The sequence below is a fragment of the Ictidomys tridecemlineatus genome, chromosome 1 (genome assembly GCF_052094955.1).
Source record: "Ictidomys tridecemlineatus isolate mIctTri1 chromosome 1, mIctTri1.hap1, whole genome shotgun sequence".
In the NCBI taxonomy this organism is placed as follows: domain Eukaryota; kingdom Metazoa; phylum Chordata; class Mammalia; order Rodentia; family Sciuridae; genus Ictidomys; species Ictidomys tridecemlineatus.
The window spans coordinates 88,440,473-88,459,093 of NC_135477.1; the positions used below are offsets into that span (position 1 = coordinate 88,440,473).

Below are 18,621 nucleotides of genomic sequence, written 5' to 3' on the forward strand. Positions count from 1 at the left end.
CCTGTTAGTTCAGATCTACGGGTTTCTACAGGAGGGTGAGCTTGAAGGAATCAAACAGAGAGAAGATGCTCTGATAATGGGTAGAGAAAAACAAAGCAAGATGAACCAAATAAAGCAAATTTGAGGCAGTCTCATTTTTCATCACAACCATAAGTATCTAGCTATGGCATTAAGGATAAAGAATTAATTTAAACTTATTCTATTTATAATGGGAATTTTTATTTAGAGAAAAAAAAGGCAATAGTTTAATCTTATTAGGAATAAACTTTGAGACGGTACCAAGCCATTCTAATCATCCCCCAAAATTCTGAATTCAAGGACAATAAGCAAAATAAACAACTAAAGAGTTATTGTTTATTTTAGCTAACATGGGGCACATAGGTCTAAAAGATCATAAATTATGGTACACTAAGAGTCTGCAGAAGTGATTCATAGATTATCCTTATGTATATTTTTAAAATGAAGTTTAATATTTTTACTACTTAAAGTGAGTACAAATGTAGAGCTGTGCACTAGAAAAAAAGACACTCTTGCCCATACCCATGATCTATGTGATGTAGCACACTTACACAGAAACATAATCAGCAATTAAACATTATTCTAATACGTTTGTAACATCTACTTCATGAAGAATCTTTTCTGTATTACAGTGAAAAGCTAGAGTTCTCAAGTGGGACTGTTCAGGTTCAAATCCTGACATTATCACTAACTAGCTATAGGACTGAGCAAGCACCAGGTGTGGTGGTAAGCATGCCTATGATCTCAGCAGCTCGGAAGGCTGAGGCAAGAGGATTGAAAGTTCAAATCCAGTCTCAGCAACTTAAGTTGGCCTAAGCTACTCAGTAAGACCCTGTCTCAAAATAAGATACTAAAAAAAAAAAAAAAAAAAAAAAAGGCTGGAGATGTGGCTCAGTGGTTAAGAAGCCCTGGGTTTAATCCCCAGTACCAAAAAAAAAAAAAAAAAAAAAAAAAAAAAGACCCAGTAACTTACTTAATCTCTCTGGGTCTCAGTCACCTTTTCAACAAATGTGAATACCACTATCTAGCTACTTCACAGAGGTGTTGATTTGAAAGACTCAGTGATTTGAAATAAGTCAAGGTGAACAGAACACAACATGGACTACTGATACTCAAAATCTTTTATAAAGAGTAAAATTTATTTATGCAAACTTTACTAAAGCAAAACAAAACTGTTAAAGATATTTTGAATGTGTCATCATGTCAAAATTATATACATGTACATATTAAATCAACTAACTAGCTTATAATAGAAAAAATGAGAAGAAATAACATCATCTATGTTTCTGTCTCAAAATATCACATGGGAGTTCCACATGAATAGGGGTCCAGCTCACTTCAGGAAGTAATGTTTAAACCTAGATGTCCTTCAGTAGATGAATGGATAAAGAAAATGTGGCATATATATACAAACGGAATATTATTAGCATTAAAAGAGAATGAAATCATGGCATTTGCAGCTAAATGGACAGAGATGGAAAATATAATGCTAAGTGAAGTTAGCCAATCCCAAAAAACCAATCACCACATGTTTTCTTTAATTTAAGGATCTGATTCATAATGGGGTTTGGGGGGTGTATGGGAAGATTAAATGATCTCTAGATAGGGCAAAGGGGAGGGGGGAAAAGGGAGGGGGCATGGGGGCCGAAAAGACTGTGAAATGAGATGGACATCACTACCCTAAGTACATGTATAAAGACACAAATGGTGTGACTCTACTTTGTGGACAACCAGAGATATGAAAAATTGTACTCTATATGTATACTATAAATTATAATTCACTCTGCTGTCATATATAACAAATTAAAATTAAAAAATAAAAAAATTTACAAGTTACTAAGATCCTATAGGAAATAACAAATAAGAAAAAGAAAGAAAGATCCTTGAGGAAATTTGTTTATTCTCAAAAAGTGCTGTTTGCTAGAAAACCAATCTCCTAACTTATAAGAGAAAAGATTTTGTTTTCCTGTAGTAACTATAGCAGAACTACAATATACTACTTGGACTCACTACAATATATAAAAGACTACCTAGGAAACAGTCATGAGCTTATGAATGAATGCGACAAAATGTAAAATGAAAGGTGTAAAATGTATAAAAACTGTATAAAATGAAAAAAGTGCAAACTTAACTATAGAAACAGATCTTTCTCACTAGCCTGCATCACCCTTGAAATTCCATATTTTTTAGAAATAATTTTTTGTGGGCTCAGTTACTTTTTCCACATTTGGGTTTACAAAATCAGAGTGTAATACATCTCAGATTAATTTATCAGATATTGAACATGAAGACTTTGACAAGGGAAATGGGGAAAAAATAATGAATTATCTTAGAATAAGACAGGGATAACCAAGTAATAGTGAGGGGGCCTGGTTCTCCAAGGAATGAAAGTTTTAAAGAAAGTTGGCTGTCATTTGTTATATAAATTATGCACAGAATTTCAGTAATGAAGGGATTTAAAAAACAACCAACTATACCCCTTCATCTATTAGATATAAAGAAAGGTAGGTGCCTTATTCAATTTGCAAAGCTGGGACCCAGGACTTCTGAATTCTTCCTATTTAGAATTTGTTTCATTGTATATGAACACCCTCAATCTTTTAAGCTCTCAAGAGAACATTCTATTATGTCTTGAATTTAGACACAGGCTGGAAGATGGAAGAGAAGAAAAGATAAAAGGAGTTTATATGTAACCTAAAATATGAGTAATATATTTCAATATATGCCGCAGTCTTGGCTGGGCACAAGATCACGAGCCACTCACAGCTTTGTAGATTCAAACAGCAATTCTTTATTCCCGAACTCACACCGGCCTCTACACATGTTCTGGGGAAATCTAAGTTCTGCCGCCACAATTCACATCCCAAATACTTTCTCAATTCCATGAGAACTCAACAACTCAGGCAGCAGGATACGCCCTATTCCCAGTAGCAATAACCTTCAACCTGGAACTGCCCTAAACCCAGACTGTCTTAAACCAGGAACGCCCTAAACCCAAGGAGTGGGATACTTCCTAAAACCTGCAGGATACACCCTAAACCTGGATCCACCCTGGCCCTTGAGCAGGGTCACCTTTCTCAAACACACATGCAATGTCACAGCGAATTTCCAAGGCAAGTCCATTTAACATGGGGTACTGGCAAGGAAATCTCGATGCGTCATTCCTACTTGGCAATGGCCCTCAGCAAATATATTATAAAACTTACCACTATCACTGCTGCTGCTATCAGAAGACTCCTCTTCTTCCTCAGATTCAGAGTAAAATTTCTTAGCAGGATTTTCTTTCTTTGCTTTTCCTGTTGGGGTCCATTCTTTTGCCTATTTGCACACAAAAAACTCATTCAGAGATTCAGACTTCTGGCAAGTGTAATCGTTCAGAATCTACTGTGTACTCAGAAGAAAGTTTAAGCCCTCAACTTAGAAAACATCTGTTAGAAGTGTTCGACATCTCTAGCAATTAGGAATGCAAATCAAAACTTCATGAGATTTCATCTTGCTGCAGTCAGAATGGCAATTACAAAGAATACAAATAACAATAAATGTTGGCAAGGATGTGGGGGAAAACATTATATATTGTTGGTGGGAATGCAAAGTAGTGCAACCATTCTAGAAAGCAGTAGGTAGAAAAAAACTAGAAATGGTACCATGATATGATCCAGCCATCCCACTCCTTTATATCCATAAAATTTAAAAATCAGCATACTACAGTGATACAGTCATATCAATGATTACAACAGTACAATTCACAATAGCCAAGCTGTGGAGCCAGCCTACAAGCCCTTCAACAGATAAACAGATCAAGAAAATGTGGTAAAAGGTAGCAGAATACAACAGTCACTAATATGGCAGTATGTCAAAATGTGAATGTGTAACCAATGTGATTCTGCAATCTGTATTTAGGGTAAAAATGGGAGTTCATAACCCACTTGATTCTAATGTATGAAATATGATATGTCAAGAGCTTTGTAATGTTGTGAACAACCAATAAAAAAAAAGAAAATGTGGTATATATATACAATGGAAGAATGACATAATGGCATTTGCCAGTAAATGGGTGAAACTAGAGACTATAATGCTCAGTGAAAAAAAACCAGTCCCAAAAAAGTCAAAGGTTGAATGTTTTCTCTTATAAGCAAAAGCTAATAGAAAATAAGTGTGTGTGTGTGTATGTGTGTGTGTGGGGGGTGGGGTGACTAGAAGAAAGATCAGTAGAATAGATGAAGGGGAGCTGAAATAAGGAAAGAATAATAGAATAAATCTGACCTAACTTCCCTATGTACATATATGAATATACCAGAATGAATTTCACCATCATGTACATCCACAAGACACAATTAAAAAAATAAAAAAATATAAGTATGTGGCAGAATACTGGGGTATATGAGGAAGGAGGAAAGAGAGAGGGGAAGTAGTGAGGACTAAATTAGAACAAAAATTATATTTCATGCTTTTATCATTTTGTCAAAATGAATCTTTTTTTTAAAGAAAGAGTGAGAGAGGAGAGAGAGAGAGAGAGAGAGAGAGAGAGAGAGAGAGAGAGAGAGAGAATTTTTAATATTTATTTTTTAGTTCTCGGCAGACACAACATCTTTGTTGGTATGTGGTGCTGAGGATCGAACACGGGCCGCACGCATGCCAGGCAAGCACGCTACCGCTTGAGCCACATCCCCAGCCCTCAAAATGAATCTTAATGTTATATACAACTAAAAAGAATCAATAAAAAGAAAAATAAGACACCCTGGTAGGAAAGTGGATCCACCTTACTACTAAAAAACCACAAACCCTCCCTCGGAGTCCATTGTGCTAAACCAGCTGTTTTATTTCACAGGCAATTTTAAACTTTTGTGTTTATTGGTCCATATAAGTTTTAAACTATAGTAATTCAACCTAAAATGGCTAAGCGCAATTTGAGGTAGACACAGTAACTGCAATAAATTCAGGCTGAAGCCTTGACACTGAAGTAAAAGAGAGTAAAAGAAAATATTTAGTGTCAACAAAAATTGCCCTATCTCAATACCCTAAGCCTGACCTCTTTCTCTCATCCCCTAAACATGTAAACATTCAAGGAATCATTTCCCACCTTGGTCTGGACCATCTCTCTCCCAGGAATCACAGCTGCTGTCTCCTAACTGGTTGTCTTGCTTCTGCTCCCCTTTTACCCCATCTGGAGTTTGCTGAACATAGCAGCTAGAATCAATCTATTGAAACTTAAATCAGATCAAGCTCCTCTGTGGTTTGAAACCCTGCAACTGCTCTCCATTTCACACAGAAAAGAAGCCAAAGTCCTTACAAAAGCCTGCATGATCTGACATTTGCCTGTCCCTTTGTGACTGACCTTCCTTACTTGCCTCCTGGACTTCCCTTGGCTGCTCTCCCCCCAGCACACTTCAATCCAGCCACTTCCTACTGCTCCTCTGTGGGCCCAGGCTGCTCCACCGGAGGGCCTCACCTCTGGCTGCTTCCACTTCAACACCACCTTCCACCCCTTTAAAAATCACAGCATTTATTGCTTTCTGATATACTATGCAATGTCTGAATTTCTTTAGTATTACTGTTGGCTACCACTGATAGAGAAGATAAGCTTCTGGAGAGCAGAGATTTTTAATACTTTGTCTGTGACAATAAATAGTTGTTATATTTTTAGCCCTTTAAAGGCTTCAATATTAAATTTAAAAATGTTTGGATTTTTAAAAAGGAAGGATTTTGATGTATACTAAATATAGTGTTTGAAGGGGGCTAATATTATTAATTTATTAATATTAATCTCCAAAATTCATTGCCAAAATTGCTTTGGTAATTGTGATTTTTAAAAAAATTTTTTTTCATTTGTTCCAATTAGTTACACAAGACAGTAGAATGCATTTTGACACATAATATATAAATGGAGTATAACTTCTCATTCTTCTGGTTGTACATTATTTAGAGTTACAAAGGTCTTGTAATCATATATGCACATAGGGTAATAATGTCCGATTCATTCTACTATCATTCCCCCTTCTCTCCTCTCCGTTTACTTCCTTCTGTCTAATCCAAACTACCTCTATTCTCCCCCTCTTATTGTGAATTAACATCTGCATATCAAAGAAAACGATAATTGTGTATATCATAAAAAATTATGCTTCATATATGCTCTTAAAAATCAGGAAAATGAATTTTTCTAAAAAAAAAAAAGTCAAAATGGCTAACTCGTTAATTTAATACACTTTTAAATGAGTTTCTAATATGTGCCAGAGTACATATTGCGTTATAAAGGAATTTACAGCATGACACAGGTCCTTATTCAAGAATGGTTCTCACCACTGGTTGCACCTTAGAATCACCTAAGAATGTATTTTAAAATACTAAACAAATAATAATTTTTAAAGAGAAAGAGAGAGAGAGAGAGAGAGAGAGAGAGAGAGAGAGAGAGAGAGAGAGAAAGAGAGAGAGAAAGAGAATTTTTTAATATTTATTTTTTAGTTTTTGGTGGACACAACATCTTTATTTTATTTTTATGTTGTGCTGAGGATTGAACCTAGCGCCTGGCGCATGCCAGGTGAGCATGTTACCGCTTGAGCCACAACCCCAGCCCAACAAATAATAAAATATTAATACTAAACAGTGATTCCTGAAGTTCATCTCCTGACATTCTAATTGATATAGAGTAGGTGTAATACAGGTTTGTTTAGGCTGTCCATATGATTATACATGCAGCCATGGTTGGAAATCACATATGTAGAAGGCTTAAGGTATGCTGCTTAAAAAGACAAATTTCAGCTGGGTACACTGGCACACAGCTAAGGTAGGAGGACTACAAGTTCCAGGCCAGCCTGGGCAACTTAATAAAATCTATCTCAATAAAAAACAAAAAGGGCTGGGGATGTAGTCAGTGTACAGCACCCCTAGATGCAATCTCAAGTACCAAAAAAGGATAAGCTTCAGTAACCCAGAAAAATACTGTATAGACAATAACAGTAAAAATTGCTTAAATAGGGGGCTAGGGTTGTGACTCAGTGGCAGAGAGCTTGTCTCGCACATGTGAGGCACTGGGTTCAATCCTCAGCACCACATAAAAATGAAGAAACAAAGATATTGCATCCATCTATAACTAAAAAAATATTTTTTAAAAAAATTGCTTAAATATATTTGAATAATGTACTTAAGATCAGTATTACTGCTTTTTTATACATTTTAAATGTTTCTAATATGAATTCTATAAATGAAGGTCCCTTATATTTAAGTCCATGTTTTTTCTTAAATCTAAATGTACTTTCCTAATGTCTGGTAAAAAGTTTGTCAGTCAACAACTTAGGGGAAAATGGGCTCCCATGCTAAAAGGGGCATATTTTCTTGATACGGCCACAAATTTTAGTCACAGAATTTCAGTATTAAAGTACCAAAGACTAATAATAATATTTGAATTTTTGTTATGGAATTCTGTTCCTCATTCTAAACAAAAGAAATAACAGGAAAAAGAGGAGGAGAGGCACCAATTTGAAAGTTCTTATGAAAGATGAAATACTGATTGTTATTCTCTTTATAAAACAAAATACCACTGGTGTACAGTCTTTTATAAAAGGAGATGAACTATGCCAAAGAGGTCTAAAGGATCTTCAAAACTAGTATCATAATATAAATATACATTATATCCTGGAAATGGTGGTGTGTAATTCAAAGTGACTTCTAGTGTAAATCTTAGTAGGTTTCCTGTTATTTTGATTAAGATATCAGATTATCTAAACCTAGGCCATTTTTCCCACTAAGTTGTTATTTCACAGTAATAAGATTTGACCCTACAAAATCACTTTATAGCAAACCTGGAATAACAGAGTATCTATGTGCATAAAACATTGGTATGACTTTGGAGAGAGATCGAGTTAGAGAGGCAAGAAAGATGATTTGAATATTACTTTCTGCACTGTTACTGATGCATTTGAGAACAGAACTCGCCATATTATTTTTATATTTAATTGTATCCCGTGTAGTATAATTTAAGCCAATATGTTTCAGAGACCAATAGATTGAAGCTGCTTTCTGCATGGCATCAACGGACAGTGACAGTTCTCTTCAACTTGGTTCCATCAGTTATAATTATTCTCCATAAGTTATCAATTATTAATTTCACGAATGTAGTCAGCAAAATGAAAAAGAAATCAATTTGTCTCTGTTGAACTGGACAGGTGAAATGAACATAAGAAAATAGGTTATTTAAGTACTGTCCCTATAAGGTAGTTAATGCATAGAAGAACACATGAAAATGGAAGAAGCCAGCCAACCAACCAATCTATCAGCCAATATAAGGATACTGCCGAGAGCAAATTAAATTGCATAGCATTGCTATCAATTTCTGAGAAGATAAACCTTTTTCAGGGGAGGAATAAAACAGCAGGAAGGTGAGGAGAGGGTAGATGTAAAGGAAGAGAAAAAGATGGTTCTACTTGGGTCAAAATATTATGTACCCAATAATGGAAAAGAACAGAAGCACAAAAACAACAAACAGGCATAATAAGAAATTAGGAGACAGAGTATATCTGTAGAAAGATACATAACAAGAACAATTTTTTCATATTCTAGTAGTTGGCCAAAAGTTGCACACACAAAAAAGGAGATGCTTTGAAGAATAAGAATATGTAGATCTGAGAGAAAAATCAACAAATTTAGTTGCAAGGAGAAGACAGGTGCAACTAGTTTTCATAACTTTTACATTTTTTCTTCACTAATCTCTAAATAGAAATAATGTGTCACAACATGAAACTGATGATGCTAAGTACCAAGAATAAGAAAACAGATTTGTAAACATCCTCTCCTCATGTTACATGATTTAATGTAGTAAGAGTACAGACAGTGGAATCAGACAGACCTGGGTTAAGATACCTGCCCTATCACTTGTGAGCTATGTGAACTTGGGCAATTTACTGAGGTTCTCTGAGCCTTGGTTTCCTCATATGTGAAATGGTACTAACAACTATGAGGCTTAAACAAGATAATGCTTGTCAAACATCATGGTATACTGCCAGGGTTTGACAAAGTTAATATTAGCTATCATTGATTCTGACCATGTTCCAATAGCTAGGAAAAATTTCAGTCGTTAAGAGAAACATATTTCTCAGAGTAATCAAATTCCATGGCTACACTCATTATTAAAATTATATCTAAAATATTAAAGATTCTCTTCAATTGTATATGGAAAAGTTAACAGCAAGGAGGTTAACTAACTTTCACAGAATTTAGTGGCAAAGAACTCTGGTTATCTGAATTGTAGTTTTCTACTGGAAAAAAATCCAGAATATAATTCTTAATTGCTTTTTTTCTAATTAATTCTACTTTAAAAAGTATTGATTATATTCCATATAACCAATTTCTAAATACAATCAAAAGGCCTCTCTCCTTATTTCTCTTGTGCAAAGAAGAAATATAATATTTGGAAAGAATATTCATTGCTTTAACCTCATGGCCAGTATTTTAAAAAGCTGTAGAAAAACAGCATTTGCTCTTTTATACAAAAGTAACATATTATTTATTTTTATTGTGACCTTGTCAAAGGACAATTCTGGTACACAATGCTCCTGTTTATGTTTAGGCTTCACTTAAAACAGGTTCATCATAAAATCCAGAAGAACACTTTGTATGTTATTTCTGGAAAAGAACACCAAAAATTATTTAGGAAAACATTGACAGGAAGCTTACAAATCTCTAACAAAGTAGAAAAAGATCAATCCAATGAAACTAAATACCCTAGAAATTGGATCTATATAGCTATAAATGCAATCGCACAAATGTGGGTGGCACTGATGCCGAGAATTCAACTCTTTCCTTGAAGAAGGGAACAGTACTCGTATAATGGCACAGGATTACTACAATATTTAGTTCCTATGAAGATGAGAGATAGCTAACACATTACTTTTAGAAATATTTTTCCATTTTCAACCCCCAAAAAGATTTTATATAAAACAATAGTTATCCTAGAATTTCCCGTTGTTTGAACAAAATTAATTTCAGAAAGGTCAACTTACCAACTCTATTACTTCTACATTTCTAACTGATGGGTCAGGTGCCACCTCTGGCCAATTAGATAATTCCAGGTACCCAGAAGCTTTAATATTGAGAGTATGAGATAAGGTGCCAAGCTGGAAATGATCCCTATCTATTAAAAATAGAGGAAAATATAAAATAAACAATATGAGCTGTATATAACAGAGAAGAATCATAATCAGAGCTCAAGGTAATTGGCATATTACCTCAAATGTCAAGGAATAAATATAAACTAGGAAGCTCTTCATAGGTCAAAAAACTGATTTCAGTCCATAGATTACAATAATCTCCCCCATAATGGTCAATAAAAAAGCTAATCAGTCAGTGTGTTTAGAGGTGTTGCTCTGAAATGTAGCTTCTCTAAAAATTACTTTACTGTGAATATTAAGAATGACAGCACAGTTAAACAATCCATATACATGTCTTGGCACAAACACTTCCAGAATTTTAATGGTTTTTCTATGAAACTGAATTGCTTTTTATAGCTTTAAGACAATTAAATAAACAATATGAAAACCAAGGAATATAATCACCTGATAGCAACTGGAATGGCTACTTGTTAAACTGATAATAATTTAATTAGTTGTTTTTAAAAAGCTGGGAAAAATAAGTTCCCTTCTTGAAAAATAATTTTAAATACAAAGGAATATTTGCATGATATAATTTCTCCTAGAAACATTGATATTAGTATACAAAGATTATTCAATTAGTAACAACTTACTATTGACTTGTAGTCCTTATAAAATAAACTACAAATTTAAAATAGAAATGGAGAAACATCTATAAAAACACAGCTTTATCGATTATTCAGTTAAACCGTTCAGTAAGAATAAAAATCAGAAGATCTGAAATTATTTAAGTTAATAAAGTCTGTATATATAAACTTTAACTAATATAAAACTTGCTCTAGAAAACAGATGAATGAATAGAAGGCACATTGTTCTTATATATCTATATATATCAATCATTCATATTTTCTAAGAGATAAATTCTAAGCACATTAGAAATGGGACAGGATGCCATAATTTCTTAGATAATGTATAGTTTGCAGTATATAGTCTGATAATAATACCTTTAAAAGGAGACTCAAGCAGTGGTGCAGGTTTTTGTGCTAGGAATATTTTTTTGGCATATTTACTTAAAGCTCCACTCTTCTCATTCGGAACAATAAGCTGCCTAATAAATCTTGTACGGTCTCTGATGTCGTAGTTTTGATCATACTTGCCGAGATTTAATATGTACTGGGTAAGCAATTTTGTCTGTTGGAAAAAAACAGAACAAGATGAGAATACAGTTATTTATGATTATTGATAACTCTGGATAAACATATTTAAAGACATAATAAAAATGAATGGTTATGTCAAACAAATGTTGTTCTGTAGGGAATATGCATTTCTAACACAGCAAATGGAATTTTGAAGCCAAAGCACATGTCCTCTTCTGTGTTGGGGAGGTGAATGCTGAGTACTGAGAAGCAGCCATGTGCTAGATTATTAAACTGCTGAAGTGGAAAGAAAGGCATCATTAAAAAAATAATCATATATGGCAAACCCGCTGAAGGGTCTACGTGAGAATAATGAATGTGGAAATACAACTAAAAACATGGCACTCAAAACTTAATCGGAAAAATATGCAGGACATCAAAACATCAGAGAGTATTAGGGGGCTGGCAAACTGCTTCTCCTGAGGTGTGTTTTATGAAGAGATACTGTCCCTGGCATAAGCAGTGTCTGCACTCTGACTGCACTCAGTTACTTTACCCTGAATTATGACCCATTAAAGCAGACACATGAATCACTGAACTGGATTACTGCAAATTATTTGCAGTGCATTTAGCTGTTACTTTTTCATAAAAGCAAGCTGCTGATGCCCTCTAAAAACTAGGATAAAAGACTTCTTCCATTTTTCCCCCATGCTGCTTATAGCCTCTAGTAATATTGGTCATTTATTTATTTATGTAAGGGAACAACTTATTATAGTAGCTTTTACACCATAATAAGACTTCCTAAGTCAATTTTTGAATGTACTACATTAACATATATTGAGATAATTTTAATAATAATTAAACCAAAATTGAAATGTTAATAAAATAGGTTTGCATTTTAAACTATAGTTTTTTTTCTAATTGAAAAAGCAAAGCTTTAAATTAGAAGGCTACCCATGTACAATTTTAACTATAAGCTAAATACGATTCATAAAACATGGGAAAAATAAACTGAGAATAATAAATCACTTATATCAGGGCATTTTATACACATTAGAAAGAGATAAAAATAAAATCAATCAAGGTAGAAAGAACTGAAGACAATTCTAGAACAATAAGTCAAAGTACAGGAATAGTGTAGTAAACTCCTTTAGAATAATAATTGGTTAAGATAATTGATTTGGGTAGAAAGCAACCTTCTTTCAGTAGCAGGGTATTAAAAAAGCATTAACCTAGTTTTATTAAAGTAGAATTACTTAAAAATACAAGTGAAAATGTTAATAGAGATTTTCTGAATTTGGTTACCAACAATTGCTATCCATGAATTACTATACCATGTTGGTTCAACTACAGATTTAAAAAAAAATCTAGGATCCATTTTTAAAAGGAAATTAGCAAAATATTCACCAGATGAAGAATACAGCTCAACACTAGTTTAGAAAAAAGTGTGTTACACTGAAGTGTGCAAATATCTTGGTGATAAAATCTGGCAAACTCAGGTAAGCATTAGTTTTCTCAAATGTAGAGTAAGAATTTACAGCTAGTTAACTCTAAAGTTCATTTGAGCATTGAGATTTAGAATTGGAGTAAAATAAATCAGAGATAGAAATTAAGTCTGTTAACTATAATGAACTAGTACAGTGATAAAATTTGCTTATATTTCCTATCCTCAAAATTTTTAGAAAATTGAACTTTTTCAATAAATTAACAGACACTGTTGGGAGTGAGATAAGGCAATTAAAGTAATTAAAAGTAATATAACTTTACACTATATATTTATGACAGTAAAATTTATTATATTGATAAGCTTACAAAGCAGTTATGGTAAATGTATGCTCAAAATTTAAATTTCCTCATATGTAAAAGAATATCTGTGTACAATGACTCATTAAAACCACATGTAGAGTAATTTTTATCACAAATTGATACACAGTAATTAATTTCTTCATTGAATCTATTTCTAGTATCAAGATATTAGTATTTCTCTGAAGAATGTATTTTCATATAGTTATTATATCTTTAAAAAATAAAATTACTAAAAACCTTTTCAAAATTGAATTTTATTATTAGTAATTATAAAACTGTTGGTATTTTCAATGTACTCTTCTTTGTACGCAATATTTTTAATAAAGAAAATATATTCCTTAGAAGTATTTTTGAACAACGTGGGAAGTTTACAGAAAATTCTGTTGAATGAAAGATATTCTCAGACAAGTGCAGTGGTGCATGCCTGTAATCCCAGAGGCTCTAGAGACTGAGACAGGAGGATTGTGAGTTCAAAGCCAGGCTAAGCAATGGTGAGGGGCTAAAAAAATACAAAAAATTGGGCTTGAGATGCAGTTCAGTGGCCAAGTGCCCTCTTACTTCAATCCCTGGTACAACAAAAAAAAAAAAAAAGAAAGAAAGAAAGAAAGAAAGATATTCTCAAGTCTCATGTTGAAATCTGTATTTCAAACTCAAAATATTTTTACTTTCCCCCCTTTAGATGATAAGTTTTTACAATAATTTTTATGGGATAAAACTGTTTCAAATAATACTTTATCTTTTAAAATATTTCACCAAATTCAGATACTATAAAATCAATCTCTATTTCATTCTAATACAAAAAATAAACTTACCTAAAAATAGCTCTATCAAGGTATATAAAGATAAATATTTTGAGGGACATTAAGAAAAAAAAAACAATATTCAATTACTTTAATGTCATTGTTTTTTGATAAAATTTAGAAAACAAACTTTGGCAATGTGGAAAATTAGTTTCATGTGCTATTTGAACAATCACCACACTTCCATTAGTCATGAGTATAGACTTAAATTAAGCACTCTGGGAATGGTGTATAGAATTTAGTAGGCATTCATACATTTTAGAAAGGAAACAACAGATAACCAGGTATTAGGAAAAGGGGAAAACTGAATTCTTATGAAAATTCATTTATTCCTTTTGTTGCAGAACCAATTAAAAAATATAAATTATATCAGGTCAAAGAAAGACATGCTAGAAGAGCATTTTCCAATAATTTAAGGGTTTTAGGATAGCAAAAAAGTAATGTAAAAATGTCTGTTTTTCAAGTTGTAATACAGAAAATTTGGAGAGGACAGAAATGTTTGAAAATGAAAATAATCATTATCAATTTATTACCAGAACACACTGTCAATATTTTACTATATTTTCTTCTAGTGTTTTGTATTGCCACCTATGTATACATTATTTAATGATTTGGGCATCATTTTAACAGAGATTCATACCTTAATTGTCTATAGTATCTTTGAACACATGAAACTGTGTTCAAAGATAATCCTATTAATGGTAGGATATACCATACATTGTAACTAATTAAAATAAATAAATAAATAAATCTATTATAGACATTGATGTTTCTTCCAGAGCTTCACTTAATCATAAAAATATTAATCTGTTACTAAATATTTGCCTCATAGTCCCCCTTATCCTCCTATTCAACATTTCTCCCTCCATCCCCCTAATGAGAACACTTCCTAATAAACTTCCTGCATCCAAAAACAAAAAAAACTATCTAAAATCTTCACAATAGTTGATACATGCACTGTCTCAATTAAATCTTGTGCTCTCATGGTTTAATATGTTAAGTTCTTCCCTTGTATTTACACAGATAAACTTCAAAATCTTCCTGGTACGCAAGCTTTGTTGCCAACAATTGTTATGTGCTACAATTTTCAAAAGCTGAAGGTTTTGTATTTTATTCAGTAACACTTTCAGGAATTCCACATAATTTTGAACTAAACCCTAACCAATATACGTAAGATTCACTTATCAATTAAATTAAAAGCCAATGTTCTTCACAAAATTTTTCACTTCAAAATATTTAATATTTCTAAAATCTTGCTGAGAACATGCAGCAGAGAATGTGTAACATCAACTTTATTATAAGAACTTGGTAGTTCAGTTAAACTGTATATCCTAGCATCAGTTAATCTGACCACTACTGTTTATTTCAATTGGTTGAACACGCAGTGTCTGCCTGCACCAGCACTAATTCTCAAAACAATTCTGTTCCACACTTTTTTTAATTTAATAAGAACACTGATTTTACCACGACAACATCCTTTTAGCAAAAACAAATGATTTTATCTTCAATATTGTTTTTTTTAAATTTATAATAGAATTTACAGCATTTTGACAGGATAAACTTCTGAAAGCTTTACTCTGATTCCATTTGTAGCACTAAAAGAACAAACATGCAAATGCTCGTTAGAATTCATTGACTCTCTATTTCAAAAACAGTGGTTGCACCTTTTTTCTACTTTTTTCTACTTCAACACACAACTATTCCCTCCATTTTCACACATGCAAATTAAAACTTGAAGTAAAAAATGAAAAATTAATTTTTTAAAATTGTTCTAAATGAGATCATGTTTCATGGGCAGTTTATATACATGGTCTATATCTTTACACATTACATTGTTATCTTGAGGCATAATCTTCTTAAAATAACTCCAGTAAATTCTTAAACAGATATCAATTCCTTCTTAGTAAATCTGCGTGCAGTCAGTGACACTATAACTCTTTGAGTAGACAGTAACATTCTGTATATGTTAAGTACTGAAATGGAAACTCAGCACTTCATTCTTCATTAAATGAACACTTCAATCTTTAAAAATCTATTGCTGATGAGTTTATAACAAGACAAAAAGAGCTGACAAATAACAAGTTTTATATTTACTCTATACAATTATAAAAATATATTGTAAATATTATAATGTATAATAATAATAAATGACAAAACTACTATAGCAAAAATGCTTTGATCATTACCTCCTGCACATATTTCCCTTGTAACCAACCACCCATGCTTTCCTGACTCCACCCACTGGCATCCTGGAGTGCCATGAATCTCAAAGGTCATGGCACGGTTTGCTGGTACATCAAGTTGCTAGCAGAAGAACACGGTTAAATATTCATCTCCACCACCAAGAAAGTAAAAGACTGACATAGCTTTCCCCACTTGCCTTGTCAGAGTGCTTTCATTTTTATCTGCATGCTACTATAAAAGGGAGAAGTTAGTTATAATATGTACATAGAAAGAGTTGGAAAAACAAAGTCTTTCAGATTAAAATGAAATTTCTATTCACAGCACTTGTGTCTTATATACCACAAGACAACCATGGCAGAAGCTGAAAGCTCAATGTGGAGTCTACAAATATAACTGGTCTTATTTTGATGCAACTATTATTAAGCTGGAAACTTAATAAAATTCATTATTTAAAATAACTTCTCAAGACATGGGTATCATATTTTACCTAAGCACTCTAATAATTAATAAGCTGGTAAATATTTATTCATACAACAGAGTTCTTCGTAATGCAGTAATGCATCACATAATAATGAGGATACATTCTGAGAAATGCATCACATGACTTAATAGTTGTATGATCAGAGAGTATTCATACACAATATAACTATATTGTCACTAGGCAAAATATTTTATGGGACTACTGTCATATATATGTTCTGCCACTGACCAAATGTCATTATGCGTTGCACGATTGTAGTTTATAAGTCAGCACAAAAATAACAACAACAACAAAAAGGTCATTTAAAACAGTTCTAAAATCAGCTTTCAGAAACCCTTTAAGGAATACTAGAAAAAACACAGAATTCAGCTTTCAACATAGTGAAGATTAAAACTGGTTCCATTTGTTGTTATTTTTAAACACTAAACCACATTCCCAGCTCTTTAAAAAAAATTTTTTTTTTGAGACAGGATCTGGCTAAGTTACTCAGAGCCTCACTAAATTGCTGAGGCTGGCTTAGCCTACCAAGCCACTGGGATTATGGGTATGTGCCAACATTAGTGTGAGTTATAACATTATTTCCAAAACATATTCAATGAAAAAGTTTGCTAAAGTATATGAAATATTTATACAAAATTTCAAAAGTGAAAAACAATAATATATTGTTTATTAATACATATTCAAATAATAAAAATATAAAACATGCATGATTAATTGAAACACACCAGTAATATGGTAAAGGTTGTCAATGGAGAAGAAAGGAAGACGTGAACAAGGGCTTAAAGTTTTAGTTCTACCTCTTATGTTCCTTTTTAAAAGAGTGACAAATATGGCCAATGCTGACATCAATTTTATCTTAGTGGAGAATATACATACATATTTATCCTATCATGTACTTTTCCATAGGATTACAAAATTTAATAGTAAAAAAAAAAGCATGAGCTCAGTAAAACATTATGTTACTTATCATTAGATTTAAAAGATAGCAAACAAAGTTTTTAAAAAGCATCCTTTATTCATCAACTTAACAGCTATTAATTAGTTTAATCAAATCCTAGCTTTCTGCCTCACACTTGAATAGACTATTTCAATTAAGTCATACTTCACATTTTGTCTTAAGAGCTCTAGATATCAGCAATTGCAACTAGTTTGAAAGCCCTTTAACATTTTCCCCTAAATAACAGTGAAGTTATTCCTCTGTGAGCATATTCGAACAGTATTTTCTATTCTTGATATTTACTTCTAACTTGGTTTTTTTTCTCCTCTATGAACTATCAAAGAGGAATTTCAGCATTCTTTTCTCAGTAGGATAAGCTCAAATAAGTGTACTTCCAAAAAGGCGGAGGGAGGGGGATTTTCAGTAACTACACTAGTTTTTTATTGTAAATAATGATTTTCCCGGAGAAAAATCTAGCCCTTGGCTAATAGTGTAAACCAGAGTTCAAAAACAGCAGGGTAACTAACATGAACTAGGCACTATTCTGTGTCAGGAAATCTAAGCATTTTACATGGGCTGTCTCATTTGATCCTCATAACAACTTTGTGAGGTAGGTACAGTCAGTTCTGCTCTAATGCTTGTTTTGAAAATGTGCATTTGTTCCAACTGAGTTGATGTATTACAGAGCAATTTGATCATAATGTGAATTTTGTATGTGATTTCTTCTGCAAGAAACACTAGGTAAAGGCAGAAAAATGCACCCAGTTGAACTAGGCTGCCAAGGAATACATGAAACATACACAGCTCACATAACAACTCAGGTGTTTACATCTACATGTGTTATGGGCCATACCACATTTGGTGGTGTGACTTTCCATTCAATTTCAGATTAACTTCCTTCTGCCACTTACCTACAAGTACAACCTACCAACACCCACTTCCACTTGCAACCTCAGGTCTTTTTCAAGAAAACAAACTGTATTCACAATAATTTTTATATATTTCTTAGCTAATAATATGTGTAAAATTGTGCTCTTTAGCATGTACTTTTTAAGAAAATATCACCAGTGAAGTTTTTGAGTGTTGTGATTCTAGCTACATTTTTTCCCAATAATCTCTGTTTTTTATTGTGTGATTGTGTACAGTAAGATGATTTTTAGGAGCATATGTTACAATATGA

At 32.8% G+C, this 18,621-nt stretch overlaps 1 protein-coding gene across 2 annotated transcripts in view; it reads right to left on the minus strand.

The window, feature by feature from the left end:
* Ap3b1 (adaptor related protein complex 3 subunit beta 1) overlaps nt 1–18,621 on the minus strand; it is a 239,841-nt gene that overhangs the window by 97,955 nt on the left and 123,265 nt on the right. For both annotated transcript variants that reach the window (XM_005328985.4, XM_040271866.2), the window contains exons 16-18: nt 11,102–11,288; nt 10,011–10,141; nt 3,225–3,336 (exon numbers count right to left, since the gene is read on the minus strand). In XM_005328985.4, coding sequence (XP_005329042.1) covers nt 3,225–3,336; nt 10,011–10,141; nt 11,102–11,288 — 430 coding nt within the window. The remainder of the gene's footprint in view (nt 1–3,224; nt 3,337–10,010; nt 10,142–11,101; nt 11,289–18,621) is intronic.